This window comes from Sander vitreus, chromosome 15 (assembly GCF_031162955.1).
Source record: "Sander vitreus isolate 19-12246 chromosome 15, sanVit1, whole genome shotgun sequence".
NCBI classification, from domain to species: Eukaryota; Metazoa; Chordata; class Actinopteri; order Perciformes; family Percidae; genus Sander; species Sander vitreus.
In genome coordinates this window covers 23,206,821-23,231,690 of record NC_135869.1, presented here as the reverse complement: position 1 = coordinate 23,231,690, position 24,870 = coordinate 23,206,821, and the positions used below count along the sequence as shown (strand labels likewise).

Sequence of the window (24,870 nt, the reverse complement as noted above, 5' to 3'; positions counted from 1 at the left end):
TACAGAGAGTGTGGATCTCATCCAATACATTATAATTATAGAGCAGGTTGGGAAACCCCCCCCCCCCGCCACCCCCAACACACTTAAAAAGACAGTGTCTGTAACTACTCAGCAAGTCTGTAGCCCTCAGATCTAATGGTTACAAGCAAACAGGAAGTGGAAGTGGTGGGAAAATGATGTCCACCGGTCAGTGATCATAACATGGCAGGTAAAATGCAATGTGTTACCTTTCTTTACCTGGTAGTTTCCTAACTGCTGTAATCTGTTGCCCAATAACTCAAAGCAGACAGGGAGTGGAGAGGATTACAAATGTACAGTAGACACACGTTAACATTTCCTTGTAATGTTACATATGTTGCTTTTTTGGCACAAAAACATTAAAATCAGTACACATGTTCACAGACCATAATTAATGTGATTACCGCTATTGACAGTGGGTACAACATAACAGACTGAAAAGAACATGGTGTGTGTGTAGGGAGGCATGACAATATACAATACATACATACATACAATACAGTATGGCTATGATTGCAAACACATATGAGAAAGAGAAAAGGAGTGATACTCTATGACTCTATTAATAATTCAGAAGGTTTTCAGAGCTATGATGTCACAGATTCCCCTATGGATGCACTTAACACACCTACACTTGTTTGTGTGTGTGTGCATACAATATATACTGTAGGAATATTTGTGTCAGTCAGGGGAGGCAGAGAGAAAGAGAAAGAGACAGCAGCAGGCAGCAGGCTTTGCTCGGCTCTCAATTATTAATGTTACAGGAGCCAGAATATGGCCAAACTTCGCTCTCACTCTTTCCCTCCATTTCAAAAGTCTTTCTTCCGTCTTCTCTGTCTCCCATTGGCTCATCCAGCAACACCGCTGTAATGTGGAGTGGAAGATCTGACTTTACAGCCAAAGTTTTTTTGTGTATCGCACACTCATCAACACACACAGGCGTACGTGTGTGGATTAGTACCGATTTAGTAACAAATGGAGGCTAAGATACTGAAAATGTATCTCACACACACACACACACACACACACACACACACACACACACACACACACACACACACACGCTGTTGCTTAGCTTACATGCCTGGCTAAGTCATTAACAGGCAAGCAGAGAGGAGGAAGTGGAATTAGCATTTTAATTGTTTTGCTTTGAGTGGTTTTCTATCTTCTGACAGGGATTAGAGTCTTTTTTTCCGCTCTTAGTCAGCACCGCTGTCAACAGCTCACTCTGCTGTCAGCTACATCTCTAGAAGTGTGTCTGTTTGTGTCTGTAGGCGTAGGTGTTTGTGCAGGGCAGGGCGGTATGCTGAGGTGGCGTGCGTGCAGTTTCTTGTGTGGCACCTTCACTCTCCAGGTAACAGCTGCATTTGTCTATCTGTCTTACCCCAGCTGCTTTGCATTTCACAAGTGAGTGAGTGCGTGCCTGTGTGTGTGTGTGTGTGTGTGTGTGTGTGTGTGTGTGTGTGTGTGTGTGTGTGTGTGTGTGTGTATTAAAGGGGAGGCGAGGTATAGTAGGAAATGGGATTGGTAATGTAAAAGTGAGGGGGGATTTATGCATAATCAGTGAGATAGGACTTGTGTCACACAAATTAAAGGATTCTGGAAAAAAACAAACAAAGATGAGTCAGAGAGGAAATTCAATACAAGTGTGGATTCAAAACGATTGTACAAGCAGTTTGAAGTTATTTCCTGGTCTTAGTAAGAATCCAAAGCAGCAGTTATCTGCTGTGTGTGCTATGTTGATATACATACTCTACGGGTGTTTAAACTATGTAACATTATGCCGAATGTTTAGAAGTTAATGTTAGAAGTTGAAAAAAACAGAAGAACAGAACCTTATCTTCCTTTTTATAAATGTCATGATTTAATATGACGCAAAGTTTACATTCTGTACTGCTTGCTGATCCTTGGTTTTACAAGTTTTTTTTTACACCTTTAAGAATCATCTCTCAAATCAGTGTATACAATTAACCTGAAAACAGACATCCTACTTAAGTGACCCATTCAATCTTCAATATAACATTTTGTGGATTGGCCTTGATTTGGTTGGATGAATCAATAAACTTGAAGGAGAGATAAATGTTCCGTTCAGAAGATGGTTGAAAAAACCAGAGGAAAAGAGAAGGATGAGAAAGGGGGAGGAGGGGAAGAATGAGCTGACTTCAGCAGCTCTTCTGATATCATGTCCTCCTGCTCTCCTCTTCCCTCTTCTTCTCTGTCTCTCTAATTAAAGAAAGAGGGGTTATAAATTAATGCCTAGAGAGGAGAGAGGATTCTCTCTATCGACCGGCCAGGCAGCAGAATGCTGAATCTCCTTGTATGAAATACCATATATTGCGCGCGCACACACACACACACACACACACACACACACACACACACACACACACACACACATAACACGTAGAAGGGTGTGTGTGTTTGCGTGTAATGTGACAGCGAGGCCAGTGGTAGGTCATGCTGATAGGGCCTGTGGGATTACCGCATTATACCATCATATGTTGGCAATCCTATCGGACCATCACCCTGCAACAAATTCAGAGCCACTTGGTGACTAGATGACACTCACACCCCAGAAGAACTGTGTTTCTCACAATCTTTTATTTTTTATGTTCTCTCTCTTTTTTGCCTCTTCATCTTATTTATCTTTATTTTTGAAAGGCCTTGCTCTTTGTACCTGCATGCTTTGCTCTCTATTTCATCTATGTCACCCTGTCTTCTCTTTTTTTCTCTCTTTCTCTCATTTCTCTCACTGTGACCTATACACACACACACACACACACACACACACACACACACACACTCATACACACTCAAGGGCTACAATCAACCAGAACCCGGCCGAACAAGTGTGAGAGCGAATGATAAAAGAATATAGAAAAACAAGGGTCAGTGCTCTTACAACTGAGCACCTTCTCTGTCTCACAGTCTCACTGGAAGAGTTATCGCTATGGCAAGTTGCATTATGGGAGAATGAGTTCCTAATAGCGTGGAGAAAACCATTGAGTCATAAAACAGTATCTGTCACTCCTGTCAGACAAAATTATGTCGGGAAAATGGATTCTTCTCTCTCTCTCTCTCCTACGCTTCCTCTGTTTATATGTGTGTGTGTGTGTGTGTGTGTGTGTGTGTGTGTGTGTGCATGCGTGTGTGTGTGTGTGTGTTCTTGTTTAACTATATTCGTGGGGTCCAAAAACCGGGAGTCCAGTATACTTGTGGGGTCTGGACAGCTTTGTGGGGCCAAAATGCTGGACCCCACAACTTTAAAGGGCTGTTTGAGGGTTAAGACTTGGTTTTAGGATTAGGGTTAGAATTAGGTTATGGTTAGAGTGAGGGTAAGGGTTAAGGTTAGGCATTTAGTTTTGATGGTTAAGGTTAGGGTAAGGGCCTAGGGAATGCATTATGTCAATGACGGGTCCCCACAAAAATATTAAAAATGTGTGTGTGTGTGTGTGTGTGTGTGTGTGTGTGTGTGTGTGTGTGCATGCGTGTGTGTGTGTGTGTGTGTTCTTGTTTAACTATATTCGTGGGGTCCAAAAACCGGGAGTCCAGTATACTTGTGGGGTCTGGACAGCTTTGTGGGGCCAAAATGCTGGACCCCACAACTTTAAAGGGCTGTTTGAGGGTTAAGACTTGGTTTTAGGATTAGGGTTAGAATTAGGTTATGGTTAGAGTGAGGGTAAGGGTTAAGGTTAGGCATTTAGTTTTGATGGTTAAGGTTAGGGTAAGGGCCTAGGGAATGCATTATGTCAATGACGGGTCCCCACAAAAATATTAAAAATGTGTGTGTGTGTGTGTGTGTGTGTGTGTGTGTTTACCTCAAAGTAAAGCAAGCTCCTTTAAACTTTTCAATATTTGACCAAAATTGAATTAATGTATGGCTTCCCTTGGATGCATCATTACATATATTAGAGTTTTGTGATATAGAGATACACTAAAAAAAAAAAGCATAGCATGCAACATCTTTGTTTCTTCACATTAATGCATGGTGGATGCTTAAATATGAAACTCCCAGCAGGACCGCATCTGTCTGAACTGTCATTCCTTCTTGCTACATCTGTTCAGTTGTTACTCCACATTTTCTCTAGATAAAAGCCTAATTTTGCATAAATCCCCCATAACGCCACACTGAATCCAGCTTTCTAATCCAGTCAAACATACCCACATGGTTTGCTGCAGTCTGCGCTTCTTTTGAATTCAACAGTAATTCACTGGCGATTACGTAATCCTCAAAAGAAAGAAAACATTCCAAACAACATGCACATCCAACCAAAACAGGTGCAGCTCTTTTAAAAGCAGATCTTCCTAAAAACTCAAAAATATATCATCTATCCAACTTTGTGTGTTGCATTCATGTGTGTGTGTGTGTGTGTGTGTGTGTGTGTGTGCAGAGAACAGCAGGTGTGGATGCTTTGAAAACCTGAGTGCTAACACACCTGTGGTGGGTGAGAAGGACAGGAAACGTATACACATGCCGGTGGCTCAGTTTCACCTCTCTCTTCCTCTCTCTATCTCTTTGTGTCTTCTTTCTCGTGCTCATTTGCTCTCGCTATCTTGGCCCATCTGTCTCCATCGCTCGCTCGTCTTGGTATCTCTCCATATTTCTCTCCTCTCACTGTCTCTTCCTCCTGAGCCTCAAGGGGACTTATAGCTTTATATTTTTAGTGCATATCCATATTTTAGTGCAGTTACAGATTTGTTATCTCTTGATCATCATGGAGGTCTCTCTCTCTCTTTCCGTGTGTGTGTGTGTGTGTGTGTGTGTGTGTGCCGCTCATTTCTGGCGCATGGGTGGGACGGTTGCACCAGAGGGAGGGAGAGAGGGAGGGAGGGAGAGAGAGAGAGAGAGAGAGAGAGAGAGAGAGCTTAGCTCCCAATTATGTTTCCACTTTTGGTCTGCGTGTCTCTCTTGCTTTCAGTCTCTTTCTCTGCACCACAGTCAAGTGGTACTGATCAATTTCACAGACTCTCTGTTTACAACAACACACTCTACCTCCCCTCAGCACACCAACAAAGGATATTTTGTGTGTGTATGTGTATGTCAGTATGAAATATGGAAAAACTTGTCTGAAAGATTGGGTAGAGACTGTGCGAATTGCGGCAAACTAAACCGAATACTGTAACACGCACACACACGGATGTGACCTGAATAAAAACCAGATTGGTCGAAGCACAAGTCTCTCGAAAAGTCTTTCTGTCAATAACCCCTGTGGAGGGGTAAACATACACACACATACACACACATGCAAGAGCAGTGACCTCTTGCCACCTCAATAACGGAGGTCTCAGGTTTTGATTAACTGTGGCTTGAGGTGCTATCAGAGACCACAACAGCAATCACAGCTAAAGAGAGACAGAGTGCACAGATTATCTGGCCTGGGAAAGAAGGGAAGGGAGGTAGGGAAAAAAGAAGGGAAATATGGAAGCAGAAATGAGAAGTAAAAAGGAAGGGGAAGAAGGCTGAAGGTCGGGAAGAGAGGGAAAGAGGAAGAAGAGAGATGCGAGGAAAGATACAGGATGTTATGAGAGGAGGAGGCAGTAGGAAAGAGACAGAAAGTGGTGGCGATGACAGAGAGGGACAGGAATGAAAAGACAAAAAATAAGTAACCATCTATCTCCCTTTCTTACATATCTAAATCCTTCCTTTAGTCACTCCTCTCTCTCTTTTTCCATCCTTCTCTAAAACTTTTTTCTCTCAGCCTCACCAACTCTGAATTTAAGCCTGTATGAGGCAGCCAGATGTAGGTATAAAGACACATGGCTGTCATTTAAAGTCCATTTCAACGGCGAGAATACTCAGCCATTTTCTTTATAGAAGCTTCCTCACATTAACTAGCTAATGCATTCCATGTGCTTGTTGATAAATGAGCTCATTGATCAACTAAGTGTTGCACGATGAGGCAGAGGTAGCATTTTCAACACTGGTGTTCAACGCTTACTGCTGGTTTTGTTTTTGCAGTTCACTGCCGACTACCTAGATCTTATGTAGGTTTGTAATGCATGAACTAGCTATTGGTTAAGCAAATAATGTGTGGTAATCAAGAAAGACAAATGGACACATATTTGTGATAGAGCTTAAACAAATTCATTGAGTAGGTCGATATTATTGGCCAAAATGGGTTGTCACAGATGTAATGGTATTGGCGCTTATATTGCAAGATATATAAGAATACATTTTAGGATAATATATATATATATATATATATATATATATATATATATATATATATATATATATATATATATGCCGTAGCCAGGATTTTTGAAATATTGAGTCCAAATTCCCTGATAATTCTTTTGAAATGTTTTATTTGAGATGAGATGAGATAAGCCTGGATTGATCCCGAGAGATGCAGCAGCACGAGGAGAGAAATAAGTACACATAAATAGAGAAAGCAAAAAATTAAGTAGAAATATATAAAATAAAAATAAGAATAGAAATAAAAAAAGAAACCATACAAAAGAAATTCAAGTCATAATTACAAGGAAAAAAGTGACAGTGGTGTGATTAGTAGCAGCAGCAAAATCAGCAAGGTAGTATATAACAGCATAGACCAGAATAATATATAATATGATTAAGTAATGATACTTAGTGTTGGTCTGTATTAATATGGAAATAGAATATAGTATAAAATGTAATAAAACAATATAAAATATCAACATATTATAGTACTGTATAATATAAAATACAATATAGTATAGTATGAGTATACCATATATATACCATATAGTATATATTATAAACAATACATATAGTATAATACATAACAAAATACATAGATCAGCCCAACTGTGAGACAATGGAGAGGGAGAGTTACTGAACTATTCAATTGTACTATTTAGCTATCTAAGACTAAACTAAATCCCTTTTCATTTCAATTGTTAGTTTTTTTTAACCCTAAAAACTGCCAAAATTGAAAAAATTTTTATCTAAAAATAAAAGAATAAGGTTTAAAAATAACAACAATATCTGTGTTGTTGTAGAATAAACCCCACCTACGTGTCCTCAGGGAGAACTATACGGCCCAGAAGAACTCACAGGAATATGTGCACATTGTTGCACGCACATACACACACAAACAAACCCAGATACACACAGATGCAGGTCCTACCTTCTCCCACTCTCTTTCCTTGTTGAGAACAATGACCACCAGCTTTGGGTATTCCTGGTAGCCGTCTTCTGTGAATGACAAGTCTCTGCCATCCCATGTCACATTCATCATGTACCTGAGAGCGAGAGGAGTAGAGGAGGAGGACGAGGAGGAGGAGGAGTGGGGCAGAGGGTAAAGAAGTAAGAGAGATGAGGACAAAGAAGGGGGGTGGAGGAAGAAAATCAGAGAATGAAAAAAGGAAACAGAATTGAGGCGAGGAGAAACAGAGGAAAAGAAAAATTAAACTGCATTAGCATGAGAAAAAGTCCATTTACAATCTGCTAGTATTACTGTCCTAAAATATTCACACAGGCTTTTTGTATTGAAAGTCAAAGTGTAATGCTGAGGGATACATTTAAAAAAAAAAAAAAAAACTTTTCAAATGCTACAAAAATGTCTGTGTGTGCCTGGTAGAACCTGTAAAGCAGTGACAATTCCTTGAAATGTGAGAACAGAATTACAGTAGTGTCTGTATGGTAGTATGTGTATTTTAGAAATTAGAAAGGATAAGTTGCTTATTGCTCCAGACAGAAAAGAATCACAGAAAGAGAAAAAAGAAAGTGACAATGGATAGTACATAAAGCCATAGTCTATCCATAAGAACACCACCCACATGTGCACACACACACACACACACACACACACACACACACACACACACACACTGTAATGGGTGACCCAAATGGCAGGTCACATTAGCTAAGATGGAGGGCAGTGGGAAGATATTCCTGGGTCCACATAGCCTCCACATTAATCATGGCTGTCCTTCCCCACTCTGTCTCCCTCGCTCCTTCTGTCAGCGGTCATGTACAACAGGGGAAAGACAGCTCCTCTTTTCTTTCTCTTCCACTCCATTCTGGGGCCCAGACGACAGGGAAAACTTTAAATGGAACATGGACCCACGTGATGGGTCTTTGAAAAGCCACAGTGGAGTGCTGCAGGTGAGGTGTTTCATGCTGTGTGGAGCACTGTGCAGGCACGCGCTGCAGTGTATGAAGGTGGTGCTATTGTATATACTGACGGGGCACAATTTATGCTTTTAAATTTGACATATTGACTGCTAATGTATAACAAAGACATTTATTTGAGTGACAATATCGCATAAATCCTTTTTACTCGGTTAAATTAAAATAAATTATACATATATATATATATATACACACACATCAAATACAACACCTACATGTCACTTGAAATTGCTGCTGGGAACACACACACACACACACACACACACAAACACACACAGCACTAAACCCAATTATGTGCGACTACAGCAGTGGTGCTGGAATCAATTCCTGCGCCCAGGCTGCTCTTTCAGACAACAGCCGATTCTGCGCTTTGCAACCATCTATTTGGAAGACACGCACGCACGCACGCACACGCACACACACACACACACACACACACACACACACACACACACACACACACACACACGCAACGTGTTTACTCTTCTTTCCATCTGTTTATTGTACATTTTGTTTTCCTTTGTTGCTCATTTGGATTATTGTCACTCTCTGTCATGCTCTTCTTTTTTCTTTACACAAACCAGCAAATAAAAGTACTTCTCAGCATTATTACAGAGGATCTGATGTAACTGTGATGTAACAACATCAAAACTTGTGCTGGATGTTAGAAAGAAACGCCTATGTGAGTAGCACATCATGTATGGTGAATCAGTAAACACAATGGTAGAGTGTTTGAATCTGCGGCTCGGAGCAATATCTTAGTTAAAAAACATTGTTTATGATTTAGGTTCATAAAAGCAGAGAGGCTTTTCCTGAGAGCTGTGTATAGTGCAGCTTTGAAAAAAGAAGAAGAAAAAAAATAGAAAAATTGAGATTCAATTCAATTGAACCCTCAGATTTTCCAAACAGGCTTAATGAAAAATAGGCACCACTGAGAAAATATCCTATATCACATCATATAATTATTATTATTATTATTATTATTATTATTATTATTATTATGACTATTGTAAAAATATGTGTCATGTGAAAATTAAAGTGGAGCAACAATAAAAACAACAGGATGCAAAAAAAGGATGGGCAGATTGTGTGGATATGCATGTGTGTGGCTGCAAGCAGGTTTGGGCCGACGTCCATCAAACAGGTGGACCTGATAGGGCGTTGCTAGGATACGGACACAGAGGCTGGAGGCTATACGCTGTAAGATGACCCTAAACAAAGCTGAATGAACATCCCTGCATGCTCAGACACATACAGAAACACAGACAATTACTTTGCCTACCTCAGCAATTCTCCACCTAATGTTTCCTCTCCCCTGTAGTACTGAGATCATAGTAAAGCGATCCAATTTCTCTCACTTTCCAGCCTCTAGTATATCAGTAATCGCTCTATTCATTAGGGGGACGAGGAGACGGTGCAGAGGTGGAGAGACAGCGGAGAAGGAGCACACGCACAAAAAATAGTGAGAGTATAAAAATAAGAGAGATTGAGGGAGAAAGATGGAAAGGAGGAGAGGAGGAGAAATGTGATGGGAGAGGAAGAGGACTAAGCCTCGACAGAGTTAGGATAAAAATATCTTTGGTGTTATTTTTTTCCTCCCTTCCTCCTATTTTGGAGTAAAAGGGGTTGGGATGGGAAGGGGGGGGCACTGCAACCAGCACTACATTTACACTGCAGCAGGCAAATAAGAGCACACACATACACTGCATTACAGCAGCCATGGCCAAACTCAAACACTCAGTTTTTGCTGTTTTCTTAGTCCTGCACTCAGTGAGCAATGGAGATAGAGAGTCAAGATACTAATGTTAATACTAAGAAACAACAACATCTTTTCTGGTTTTTGAAGAGGCTTTCCTGGGGGGAAAAAAGAGTCTCCACAAAGATGTTAAGATGTACTGTATAATGCAGTGTGTGTGTGTGTGTGTGTGTGTGTGTGTGTGTGTGTGTGTGTGTGTGTGTGTGTGTGTATGTGTGTGTGTGTGTGTGTGTGTGTGTGTGTGTTAAAGATAGAGACATGTATCCCTTGTAAAGTCAAGGACCAGTCAAAGCAATGATGTATACTGTCAGCACTCACGATCTATGAACTGCAACAGATGAACACAGACTGTGCTTCGAGGGGAAAGTCTCCAAAAAAAGATGGGAGCTGCTATCAATGCTGATTTAGGTCTTTTAAGATGACTCAAGGGTCAGTAGTCGCTTGAAAATACACGCATGCCTCAGGTGGCACGTGTTAAGTGCGGCATGAATGATGACTGTACAAGGTGAAGTAGAGGCTAGCTTAGCAGAGTCTCTGCCCCTCCTGTTGTCCCAGGTGTCGGTGCGTGTACATTCTGTTTGTGCAGTTATTTTTCTGTGTGAGCTCGGGCAGCACAAGATTAATGCTAACAATTACATTTTCTCTTTTCTGAGCTTGCAGTCTCACCGTGAAATGCAACACATGTCCAGAAAGCTACTTCAGCAGGATTTCTGTTATTGCACAAAATAGGATTTATGCGTGAATTGGCTTGGGGATGCTTTATACTGTAGCTGAGTTTGAATATCATGGGGATTGCTCCAAAATGCAAATCAAGTTTTAGTTTAGGAATCCCTGCACAGCTCAGGAAACACTGCAGCACCTTTCTTAGATACCCTTACCTCTGATGAAAAATTAATAAACTTCTTGTGCAATGGGATTTGTTCACGCTGCGACTGACTAAACTCCATTCATATCATCTGCTCTGCAGTCCCACATCTCCCTGTCTCTTCACTCTCTGAGCAGTCAAACCAAAAGCAATGTGATGGTTCATTTATCTCTGATATTTAACCCACTAGCTGTCAATCATATGCTACTCCTCCTGGGTAATAGAGGAAAAGCGTTAAGGGGGACGTTAAGCAGTGTGCAGCTGCCGTTGTTGGAAAAACAACACAGTCGGTGCGTTCACTTGAAACTGGTAGGCTTGCGGTGCATTCAAAGTTATTGTAAAATACCCTTTTCCCATCTGGTGGTTGTTTTTGACATTCAACAGCAATTTACTAGTGAAATACGTTGTTAGAAGTTATAGTTATTACTATATTATTAAATCATTTAATTTAGACCATATGGCTTTAGCAATAAACAAGCCGTTCTTAAATGTTGACTGTTGTTTAGTACCCTTCTTTTTTTTCTTCATTTTTTAACTTTCTTAAAAAGTATCAGTTCAGGCACCATTTTGGCACTGGCACTGTTTTAAAAGTATCGCTTTAGCACCGGTATCAGAAAAAAAAAAAAACGATACCCAACCCTAGTTAAGACTAAGTGCATGGCAGTCACAGCTACACACAGGGGACAAATTAAAGGAAAAACCAACAAGACTTAGTAAGGTGTTGGGCCACCAGAATAGCTCAATGCACCTTGGCATTGGATCTATAAGTCTCTGGAACTCTACTGAAGGGTTAGAACTTCATTCTTTCAAACAAGGTATTCCCTAATTTGGTGTTTTGATGATGATTGTGGAGAGCACTGTCGGCCAAAAATCTCCCAAAGGTGTTTCATTGGGTTGAGATCTTCTGACGGTGTGGGCCATAGCGCATCATTTACATACTCATCAAACCATTCAGTGACCCCTGGTGCCCTATGTCATCCTGGAAGAGAGCACTTGCATCAGGATAGACATTTTTCATTATAGGATAAAGGTGATCACTCAGAACAACTTTGTATTGATTTGCAACCCTAACCCTTGCTGTAGGTGTCAAGCATTCAGGCCTGTACCGTTCTCTTGGTGTACGACACACGTGCACTCGCCCACCTTTTGTCAAGAATACGGTGAAGGATGACTCATCTAACCATATTAATGGCTTTTTTTCCACATCTCTGTAGACCAGTGCATATTGTTCATGCACTGCAACCCTGCTATAATATCCATGTCTATGTAATTGTTGATGAACTCTTGACAGACTTCTTGATCATTACATGTGCGCTGCCTGTCGACCATCACTATTTAAATGTCTTTCCCCTTGGATCTAAATGCAGATGTCACTATAGTCAGTGTTCCTTTTGAAACACTAGTCATTTGAGCAGTCTTTGTGACTGAAGCTCCTGCCATTCCTGCTCCAGCAATTAACCCTCTTTCAAAGTCACTTAAGATAATTTCCTCTTGCCATCTTGATCCAAAATAAGAACCTACTGGGCCAGCTCAGTTTTTTTTATACATGCCACAAAGCAAGCGTGGGTGTTAATACAGTAATTGTACCATGCAGTGAACCTGTGTGGAAGCATCTGCATTTGTTATGTTTCTCTCCACTGATTTTTTTAGGTGTTTCGCTTCAATTTGTCACCCGTCCGTAGCTTTAGCTAAAGCTAATTTACTGACTTTTGGGTGTCACTGGAACAGTCTTGTATAAAATGCACACCCAACACTGCCTAAAGGGACACTTCAGGCTAAGCAGTGGAAAATTGGACTGCAATAAGCTCATTGTTTTAGATTAAAAAAAGGAGGTGTCTGCTTTTGCTTTGCAATCACCTTTTTGTGTCAACAATATTAAAATGAGAGCTTTTGCATACTCACACACAGACGCACATCTCCTGCTTATCTATAATGATATATTAGATTGAAAAATGATTCAGTTCCTTTCTCTTACCTCCAACGCAATACTTAAGCTGACAAGAGAGATGTGAGGGGTAAAATGACAGATATTCTTACCCACACCAACGTCCACAATGTCAAATATTAGCAACTCTGCCGATCCAACTCAATCCTTTAGAACTGTCCTTTAGAACTTTCTGTCCTTACTCTCACTTTCTGTCTTTATTTGGGACGATAACATTGTGTCTCCATGATTTCAGCTTTTGAGCAGCTAAGGAAAACTTAGTTTCTTTTTCAATAATGATGTGGTTTTGCTTGCTCATTTATTACGTGACATACAGTAACATACACACTACACACAGCAATTAAATTCATGTGAACACTCTTCCATAGGTGACAGAGTATAAGAATTTGCCCCATCTACTCAAATACTGTATACTACTCTTCACAGATCACAAGTCACGGGAGAACTGCAAACAGATATGTATGGCAATTCAATAAAACTTTAAAATAAAAACACATATCTACACAGACATAGTTAGCCAGCAATTATAATGTAATATTCATGAGTGTGGAGTGACTGGGTGACTGGCATGTTGAATCATTGTTTCAATCCTGTAAAAAAAAGGTTATTCACAGGTTATTTCTCTGACTCTCAGTGAAAATGACAAATGCCGTAAGCAGTTTTGTACAATATATACACACAACTTGAGTACGTAAAGCAAATTGCATGATTGCATCTTATTAACGAATATTAAATTTGTCAGCACGACATCTTTTAAATTCTCGATTGCTGTGTGTTGCACGTAAGTACAAATCTCTGCATAACTCACATGACAACTGCCCCAGGACTCTGTATGCATGTAATGTCTAATCTCTATGTGCGTACATGTATTTCCTAAGCTCTGACCCTCATATACAAGGGCTAGAGACTGAAATTACCTGTCAGAACTCTACTACCACTTTGCCTTTTCCACACACACACACACACACACACACACACACACACACACACACACACACACACACACACACACACACACACATACACGTACGCACGCTTGCACGCACGCACACACAATCAATCAACAACAGAGCATTTCAAATTTGGCAGTACACATACACTCTCTCTCGCACACACGCACGCGCACACACACACACACACACACACACACACACACAGATAAATAAGTGCTAAAGTATTTTAGAGCACACTGTTCACCACAGCAAGGTGAGCGGTGCACTGTAAATCTGCCATGACAGAACATTCTCTTTAGGGGGGGATATTTCTCTTGTTTCTAACACGCACGAGCACAGACACACACACACACACACACACACACACACACACACACACGGCATATTTCAAATGGAGCACAGGTTGTCACTTGGTTTGATTGCTGCACTGGCCAGCGCTCTTAGTTGGTCATTTGTCTCCTGTTTTGATTTAATTTTATTTTTTAGATTACTCTGCAAAACATATTCATCTCGGATGTGTCACGGTGGATTTATCATTATAGCTGTCACAGGCGAAGTGAGTCAGGTAAAACTTCACTAAAAAGCTCACACTGTACTTAGTCGCCAGAACTACAGACTGTTCTGTGATTTCAGCGCCATCTATTAATTTTATTCTCTTCAATACATTTTTTGTTCTATTGCGACTGCCTTTGTCCTCACTCAAGGACAAAGGCAGCATCCACTGTAAATCAAACTGTTGTCACAAATCACAGTTTAGTTTAAGAGGCGTTCAAGCACAAAAAACATGACCTGAATGCCAGCCTTGAATGCTAATGAGATACACTGAAGAGCTAATGAGAAGGACTAAATACTGTGACCCGCTGTAAATAATGCAATATGTCACAATGGGGCTGTACATTTCTGCATACAGCCCATCTGCCCGCCTCTGTGTGTGTGTATGCACATTGGACATGTCCTCCTATATCCCCTGACAGCTGTTGATGGTCTAACAACCCACACTGGCCCGTCGCCCCGACCTAGCCTTGACCAATCATGTTTCTTGTGTCCTGGCCCTAAAGGCCTATTGGGCTCTCTCACCTACAACAGAGCCATCTGTGGCCACTCATCACCTGGGTAACAACCTGAGGCAGCAGAGCATGCTGGGAACAAAGTCAGCCGTTTCATAGATATGTTGTAATTCTCTTTAGTGCATCTGTGTTTCCTGACAAAAGGGGAACTATATCAGCGCGGAATTGGTATTTAAAGTCCTTTTGAGGATTTACAGCTAAAGCTATACTTTATAGTCTAATACCTACTATCTCACAATAAATGGCCTATTGCTAAATGCTCTTATTTATTTTTATTTTTTTTTGATTAAAGCTGTAATCAGTCATACTTTACTGTCTCTTTACACTAAATGACCATCATTTATAAGCGGGGGAGCTGATCAATGCCAGCAACGCCTCTGTTACCTCAGTGATAACTCAAATTTCAATCTCTTTAAACAGGCAGAGTTGCAGAGTTAGCCCTGTATTTACAGTGAGTGGTCTAATCTCCCAGCCCCCCTTTAACTACCCATGGTGCACAATCCACTTGGCTTGGTCTCCGCAGATCCCAAATGAGAATTGATCCAAAGTATAGTGAATATTGATGCACATTTGGCAGGATATTAGTTGGACAAATAAGCAACCTATGATGTAACTTTAGTCACGCAAGCCAAATAAGTTCCTGGTTGATTTATGACCAATTACATGAAATTGTTTCAGGCCGGAAAAAGATTATATAATGACAGTCTCTGTACGCCGACCTCAGAGGAAAATGCTACAGTTCGATCTCGATTTCCTAAACTCATAGTTGTTTATCAGAGGGAATGTACCTTCCTCATCTCTTATTGTATAATTTTTCTTTCTCTGTTTTTCATCCTTTTATGAGAAACTGCCATCTAACTCCGAAGTGAATATCGTACAAACTTTTTTGTTTGTATCGTACAAACTGAGATGATGATGGGTAAAAAAACCAATGACTAGTCATCAGAACAGCATATCATAAAATATTTCTATCAAAACTGATTCACATAGGACACACTGTTGTTCTTTAATGTTACTCAGATTCTCCACTGGGCATGTCTGTGCTGCGTTCCCGTTGCGTTCCGGTTCTGAGAGTCTTGCCTGCCCGACTTGCAGATTTTATTGTGTCTTGTTACGGCCACAACAAACAACATAACTTAAATGTGACCATCAACAATGTTAACTATTAGTGATTTAACCAAAACTATGGGAGTCTGGAAGTCTGGCCAAAAAGAACAAAAGAAGGGAAAAAGCCTGAGCCAAGCCATCAAGGGCCGTCGGACCCAGAACTCCCCCCCCCCCCAAATTAAAGAGTAGTGACTAACTAACAAACAAAACCGTGAAAACTAGACTACCAGACCTTCATCTTCAAAAGAAATAAACACAGAAGAAAACAACTGAAGACAAGGGGGATCACAGCTGCTTCAGTCTCACAGCCTTCCTTATATACAGGGGCGGGGCCAGACTGAGAATCAGGAACACCTGAGATGAACAAAGAGGAAGAAGAGAGCAGGGCGGGGAGCGCGTAACAGTCTACTTTGTACTTTACAGAACAAGTACGTGTTTATTAAGCTAGTATCTACCTTCCACTCCAAGCACTCCTACAGTTAAACTCCATGCCTTCTCTTTTCTGGCGTTGTCTTTCTAAAAAAGATCTGTGATGTCTTATTATGTTTTTCAACCTCCAAGATGAATCTCTCATCGTCCGTAGTGTTGTATAGGAGACATACCGTACCATATTGTCTTTTGGTAAATTGACTGGATACTCTGGCTATTTTACTTCATGCCCGACTGTCCGAACGGCCCACAACTTGCATGAAAATAGACCTGGCGCGTATCTTTAGCGGAGCGGAGCAGAGAGCCGCTTATGGGACGCGCCGTGGCGCGGCTGGTGGAATACCAAGCATTGACTTGAATGGCAGCGATTGCTCGTGGGGGCCGCCCACAGACGCGCCCGGTGGAAAATAGGGGTTAGTTATTAGCTGTATTTCAAGCCTTCATCTGAGACAAAAGCGAACTCATGAATTGTGACACTTACACACTGGATCAATTCTCAATAGAATATTGATGCACAGTTTTTGCCAAAATGATGACTATTAAATATCAAACACATCCTTATGCTTTTGAGTGTAGCTCAATTTGTTCTTCTTCTCAATCATTTCATCATTTAAGCATCTTGTTGTTGTACGGTAGAGACAGACAGCATTCCTAATTCTTTTGTTTTTGTAAATGCATTTTGGAATACAATTTTGTCATTTAGACGTACGATTTCTGATTTCACACTTCATTATTTAAAAAAACAAAAGAAACAACATCGGGATGTAAACACAGGTTGTGTGTGTCTCCCCCCCCCCCTCTGCCAGATGGAAAGCCAGACTAAGCTGGCAAGACCTGCAACATCTCCCACTGGCTGCTGGGAAGCGAGCACATGATGAGAAGGAGAGCAGAAGAGAGTGAATGAGAGATGGAGGAATAAATGAGAAGGGTAACAGAAGGACTCATCAAGGAGCACTTCAATTTTGGAGAGCACTCATTTGTAGCTGCTTCCCGCTGTTACCCCAGTCTCAGTTTCCTCCCTTCCCTCTTTCTTCACTGCCTAAATAACAAACTCCCTCCTCAACTCCCATTCACCTCTTTCATTCCCCTCTCATTCCAACTCCTACACGTCCTCTTAGCACTAACTCTCAATCCTAATCCAGTAATTGCATCTTTCTTCAATCTCAATCCTTAACGCAGAGTTGGTGGAAACTTGTGTGGAAGTGTCTAATTACCAGGGGTGAAGACAAACAGACTGTAGCAGGAAGCCACACATTCAAACAAACATACACACACACAGACTCACACAGATCCCCCCCCAACACACACACACGTATATGTGCATTAACACAGCCACTCTCTTTATGTTATAAAAATACACAAAGCCTAATAAAAACCTTTATAATTCTGATGTTTATATTTATCTTCCCTCTTAAAGGACACACAGCTCATTGTATTTCTAATTGTAGGCCAAAACAAACACATCCACACACTCCGTCTTTACTTACTTGTGTAATGCACTGGGTGGCAGCTTGGTCGTCTTCTCCATCTGGCCGTAACATGATGTCTTCGCTTCAGGGATGTCGCCATACTCCTCCAACATGGCTGCCGCTGCTGACGTTATGATCCCCAGACCATCCCGAACCCGCGCCTCCAGCGGGTAGTCCCAGTCGTCGTATGACACTGAAATCATTCCCGGCGGAAACTCTTCGGGTGTTATTTCCGGATTCCCAGTGGTGAGCGACGGCACAATCCAGATGTATCCAAATCCGGTGAGGCCCAGGGAGCGAGCCTCCTCCAGGACGTACACCGCCTCATCCTTGGAGCAGTAGAGCAGGACCACTGGGGACTGGACCTTCTTGAGCATGATCTGAGACCGGCTGTCTTCCTCCACCGCATCCAGAATAATGATATTCTGTAGGTCCCAGCCCACAAAACTAAAGCAAGGATAACGAGGACAGGAGTGAAATGTTAATATTTAACTAATAGACTATTGACTTTGCTCAGGTGCTGGCAAGGGCAGTTATAATTATCCATTGTAATTAATATCATTGCTGAGTGCAATGTGAATGCTAATAGGTGTAAAGTGCTTATTGTCAGGGGGGAAACATTAAGATTAAATGGAGAATGCAAATTCTAAAGCTGGTCCTGTATAATGATGCTCAGCAGGTTCCAGCCCACACAACTAAAGGACAAGGAGAACAAACACTGGCCTCTTAATGTGGAAGGGCCTGTGGTCAATGTGCTAATTGGGGACAACAGTTATCAGAAAATAATGCTGTTATCAACATGGAATGCAGCTGACATCACAACTCTTGGACAAAAAAATAGGTTAATTAATATTTTATTCCTCCTGCACAAGCATGTGGCTGAATATAGATGTTTTGAGTGTTTAAACTGTAATGCTCAAAGCAACCGTGAAGGAAAACAGATCTGTATAATTCCAAAGCAAATTATTATCTAGTTCTGCCAGAGTTAGAAGTAGCAAGCACTTATTAAAATGATAATGCATTTCTGGAGTATTTCATAATCATCTAGTCATATCCAATCATAAACTGGAAGCATGCTGTGGTATCAGGAGAACAGGCCCTTGGTGGCAGAGCTGGCAGAGTGAGGGACAAAGATGGATGCAGACCACACACACACACACACACACACACACACATTGGAGACTGAGGGCCAGATGTACAGTTTACGCTTTTGCGCCCACTTCAGGCGTATTTGTTTCGCAACGTGCGCGTAAAAGCATGGCGAGGTATGTACAAACAGGCCGCACTGAGGTAAAAGCGCAGACTACCTGTCGCGGGAACTGAAAATGGCAATGTCATGCATATGCATTCATGGGTGTGTGAAGGGGAAAGTGGGAGTTTCCCATAAAGAGATGGGAGGAGAAGCGTAAAGTGCGCCTAATTATGTATTCCGCGGTATGTACAAACACCGCCCGTGAAAGCGCGCCTCTATTTTGCGGTGAAAATTGTCCGCTTCTTAAAAGCAAGACGAAGACACAGGCCAAGGAGACTGAAAAGGATCACACTTTTTCAGTTGAGTGAACACAAACTCATTAAGCGTTACAGATTAAGCAGCCATGCAATATCACAGTTTCTGGAAGAAATCAAAGATGACATTGAATCTCCGACTCAGCGTTCACATTCCATTCCAGCAGTTGTTAAACTCGCTACATTACAAATATTGGCATCAGGATCATTTCAAACAGTCATGGCATCAGCAGTGGAAATATCGCAGTCTGCACTCAGCTGTATCATAGCACTAGTACTTTACGCTTTGCTACAGCGCACTAGTCAATACATACATTTCCCCACCACTAATGCCGAAATAACACGCATCAAGCAGGATTTCATTGCCATCAACCATTCAATTGCACTTTTAAATGCGCGCAATTTACGGTATAGTTTATAGATTACCCGATGAACTGCAGGTTTGGTAAATACGACGTAAGCTGATGTATCACAGCGTGCACTTTCTGCGGGTTGGCCATGGCGCTGATAACGCTACTTTTGCAAATGTACATACATCTGGCCCTGAGTGTTACAAAGTGTGACACACAATAGGAAAAAGAGGGGAGCAGTTAACCACCGTGCAAGCATCCAACAATAGACAGGTAGTATAACATGAGAGTGATCTAGGACTTGTTGTCTGGAGGCATAATGGTCCACAAGTCCCAGATGACTAGTAACTAGACAATGATACACAGAGACCCATTCACGGGTAATAACAAGGATGGGAGTATGTAATACTGCAATATTAAACAAAAATACATTACCTTTTTTCACACCCAGTTAAAAATGTTTTTCTTTTAAACAAACCGACACTCATCCTCTTCATTAAATAAATCATTATATAGTTGTGGATACTGATTTACAATTACTTTTTTTTACCCCTCTGCACGCTTTACTTGCAGATCAATCATCTCGGTTGAAACATGTGAGTGTGTACAGTGTGTGTTTGAGATTATCCAGATCATATAGGTAAAATGTGTCCAATGTCTGAACAACCATTTCTGTCCAAAAACCCAGCTCTGTTCCTTTAAATCTGCAGAATATACTGACAGGCACACCACCTACCTGCCTGCATTCATCTCCACCAGACAGCCTATGTAAGTAGTCATCCGCAAAATATATTTCCTCACTCTCATGTCATATATCTGGGCCTGTACTTGTGGGCTACTGCACATACTAATATGTTTCCATGCTCAGGTCAGCTTTGACTCACTGACTTCACTGGTCCAATTTACTGTTGTGAATGATGGAAGTTCATTAGTATTAAAACTGTCTGCCCATGACTAAGTCACTGAGAACGAACTGAATGCTGAGATGGGAAATCGACAATGCGTAATTGCAGGTAATTGGGCTTAAAGTGCTCATATTATGCTTTTTGGCTTTTTCCCTTTCCTTTATTGTGTTATATATCTTTGTATGCATGTTACAGGTTTTCAAAGTGAAAAAGACTAAAGTCCACCCCAAAGGCACTTACCATCTCCAACAGAAAACACTGTTCAAACGGCTCCAAACAGCTCTATTGTAGTCTAGCTTTTACTTCCGTGACGATCGTGCGTCACTTTGTAACACACATTATAATCTCTCGCCTAGCTGCTAGCGTGGCACGCCCTCATGCTCTGCTTCTGACTGGCTAGTAGTCCTTACCTAGATACTGAGCATGTGCGACTCCCAACAAAGATGGAACCGAAGTGTGATGTCTCACTCTGTAGCTAAAACAGAGAGCTCAACACACAGGGTGAAAAGAGGAGCTGCGGCAATGTGCAGTACAACAGAAATATGGTGTTTTTTTGTTTTTTTTTATTAAACCATGTAAACCTATTCTGGTATAACTTCTAAATACAACCATGAACCTGAAAATAAGTATAATATGAGCTCTTTAACATTTCTTGTTTTATAAAGTATGGCTATTATTTCAACATTGACGGAGGTCGTACGAATATTGACACTGGGATGTTAAGTTACTTTTCATTATGACAAAACTGTAATACTGTGGAGCTGTCTTCACTAAAGTATGATAAATACATATATATGAAGTGGATATTGATTGAAGCATAAACACGGCTTAGAGTTGCTGGAAGAGAAAATGTGTACAGGATCTGATTCCTATTTGGGTAGATTACATCAATTGTGAGATATTTTTAGTAGCTCACACTTCCCAGTTTCCTGATAGCAACACTTGTTTGAGGGACACATTCATAATGTTATTCAATCAGCCAGCTAGCCATCTGTTGCCACTCTACTTGTAATTAAAACAATTCTAACCAGTGTTACCAAATATGGACACAGGCAGAGAGTTTTTTGACATAAAGAGTAACTGCTAATGAAAAAGACCCTCCTCAGCTGGGCTTTAATATATCATGGGTTCAGGCACCAGCCCTTGCCAACATCTCAACACTGCTGAACATGGATCATTAATTTGACTTCTTCTTTGCCAAAAATGATGGTTTACTGTTCTCTTTAGCAGTTATTTCTCTTTCTCTCTGCAGAGAGCTACACCATCAGTCATAGTGACCTAAAGGTGCGGCAAACAGCCAAACTGCATGTGTAGTAAACCTACCTGTCATCTACATTCATTTTAAGAATGCTGATGGAATCCTTTTAGTGCTGCCTGTCTTTGAAGTAAATACTGTATGAGTGGAGGAGATGAAAAATACAAGGCTAAAACATTGTGGGCACTAACTCTTCTAGAAAGTATACTTTCCCAATCTCTGGGGAAATTTGCAGTGATAATGGAGAAGACTAAACACAAAATGGAGAAATAGGCTTGGAGAAATGTCATGCAGCATGGGGAATGACATGCAGCAAAGGGCCACAGGTCAGAGTCTAACCCGCGGCCGCTGCATCGAGGAGTAAACCTCTTTATATGGGCGCACGCTCTACCAGGTGAGCGACCCAGGCGCCCCCCAATCTGATTTTTAAAATATCGAATATCTGCAGATACCGAGTACCAATCTGATACTTGTATTTGCTCAGATAATAGAGCTGCAGACTGTTTATTTGTTTACAAAAATAACTAAGTAAACAAAGAAACTAAAAGATGTCTTAAGCTTAATACATTTAACTTATTGCAGCAAATTAGTCTTTTCTCCCAACACCAAAACAGTTCTCTTTAGGATCCCAGCAAACCCCCAACCAAAAAAAAAAACGAAAAACGATGTTGGGTGATGGCACTTCTTGTTGACGTTCGAAGTATTTTCCAACAAAACAAGGCTAGCTTTCCCCTCCCTCCTCCTCATCCCGTTGATCAAGCATTTGTGTTTTTTAATCATTACTTTATTAGCCTTATTCGGTGAGGAGAAAGCTATGCCTCTCCATCTTCTCCCGTAGCTCTCAGTATATGTCCTGCACTGACTTGATTGTGAGGTAAACTGTGCTACGTTGTGTCTCCCCCATCTGCAGCACTGTTGTCGGCCAGTGCCTCAGCATGCAGACCGTGGCGAAGGACAGTATTAATTAGGTGATTGAGACAAGTAAGTCTCATGAGGTTCCAGGGCTTTGATTATGTTGCTGCCTTGATCTGTTACCCTCACTATTCGGCTGAGGGAACTAGGGTAGAGGGGTTTTTTTTTACGTTTCTTCATTCGAATCCATCTGCGATCCGTTCCATTCTGAATAAACAAACAGCACAGTTTACATGCTTCGTCCTTGTTGCATTATTCATTAAGATCATTCTAAACAGATTTCTGTAGTTCAAACAACTCAGAATTGTAGTGTACAGCATTTCGCTGCTGAATCTTCTTTTTAGCTACCATATCCAATTTAATAGTAATCAGATGCAACCGAAGATGAAAGTAAAACTGTAGAGAACAGTGCAAAGCATGTGTCTAGTTGATTCTACCTGTTGTCCACGGTAAGTTTTAGGATGTTGATGAACTCCTGGTAGCCGGGGAACTTGGATGTGACAATGGAGAAGATGTGCCAGTCATACTCCTCCATGATGTTCAGCATCAGCAGAGCCTCCTGCTGGATGGAGGCACCGAACTGGAAGAACGTCGACTTCACATCCTGAGAAAAGAGAATCGGGGAGAAGGATGGAGGGAATAAGAAAAGAGGGAGATAAAGGAGGGGAAGAAGAGATTTAGTTGGATTTTTGTTTCACTTCCCTTAATAGTAAACTAGCAAATTCAGACTGCATCTCAGAACTATCAATCAACAACATAGCATTTCAAATTTGGCAGTACATACACTCCCTCTCTCTTACCCACAGACACACACACACGCGCACGCACACGCACACACACACACACACACACACACACACACACACACACACACACACACACCTGCACACACACACACACACACACACACACACACACACACACATCGAGAGTAGTAAGCTTCTTGTGGAGAAAAGATATGGATGAAGGGCTCAGAACAATTCAATTAAGCCCAAATTGAATTGGTGCAGTACAGTCGGGCTGCAGAACTCTGTGGGCCTGGTTCTGGGGAACGAGGGTTACATTCACTCTTGAGTCACTTCCACTCCATTAAACATGACTCAGAATCATTTGCCACTTAATTCAGCCAAACTGAGACATGGGCTTGGACAGAGCAGACAAGCCCTATTACAGGTGGACAAATTAACTCTGTTCATTTATTTTGTAGGTTTTCGTTTTTAATGAGTCATTATGGTGCGGGCTATTAAATTATGTGAAATGAGTCAAAGTAAATAGGGAGGAATAGTGAGGAAGAAAAAGAAGAGTGTGGCATTACGGAATGTATGGACTGACGAAGCGTTACTTCGTCCTTGGTTGTTTGTTGATCTGTATGATCTGTTGTGTGTAGATTTCTGTTGAAATGTCAGGGAGTTAACACATGACTTATCTCGACACCACTTGTCTTTGGCACTCTAAGACAGACAGACTTGCAGGTTGGTGTGTGTGCACGTCATTATGCGTGTGTGTGTGTGTGTGTGTGTGTGTGTGTGTGTGTGTGAGGCTGCAACCTGACAGCTATAAAAAAGAAGAAGAATGAGGGCTAAGAGACCCAGAACAACAGGTTGGAGCGAGAGATATGACACAAAAAAAGAGAAGGAGATTATTCCCGGTGTTACATTGTAAGATTACACCTGCTCTTACATTGAACAAATGGAACACATGCACTTATACACACTGACACACATAAAAGAGTGCACTACATGTGCATGCTGCCTGCAGCCTGCATTTACAGGACTTCATCCACAGTGTGACTAAAAAGAAAAAGAAAAGTGTTGGTGTGTGTGATGAAGCAGCAACTGTAATGCTAGGAGCTATAGTACTGTGTAGTGTAATGTCGCCTAGCATTAGCCTCAATCCTATATGCTGCAAACACATTTTGAAGAGGCCTATTGTCTATAGAGAGGCCTAATGACTACGATGTTTGGAAGAAGAACAAATGAAAAAGACAAGTGATCAGTTACTACATGAGATAGTGTCGTTATCGTTGATGTGACTGTGGCTTCATTGTGGAACATATTTATTTAAAGCACGTATTTCCTTGTGCATTGTATTTTGAGTGATGGTTATGTGCATCTCCAGAGTCACACCAAGTTCAAATATTTCATTTTGACTGTACACTTCTCCAAAGCAGATTCGCAGAGCAAAGCTTGCACTGCTGAGCTGAGCTAAAGTCTA

The 24,870-nt window shown here is 41.3% G+C and overlaps 1 protein-coding gene across 1 annotated transcript in view; it reads right to left on the bottom strand.

Moving 5' to 3' along the window:
* The window catches only part of grin2aa (glutamate receptor, ionotropic, N-methyl D-aspartate 2A, a), a 134,772-nt gene that overhangs the window by 30,357 nt on the left and 79,545 nt on the right, over positions 1-24,870 (bottom strand). Inside the window, exons 2-4 of the mRNA XM_078270447.1 lie at positions 23,094-23,260; positions 17,788-18,175; positions 7,131-7,289 (exon numbers count right to left, since the gene is read on the bottom strand). Coding sequence (XP_078126573.1) covers positions 7,131-7,289; positions 17,788-18,175; positions 23,094-23,260 — 714 coding nt within the window. The remainder of the gene's footprint in view (positions 1-7,130; positions 7,290-17,787; positions 18,176-23,093; positions 23,261-24,870) is intronic.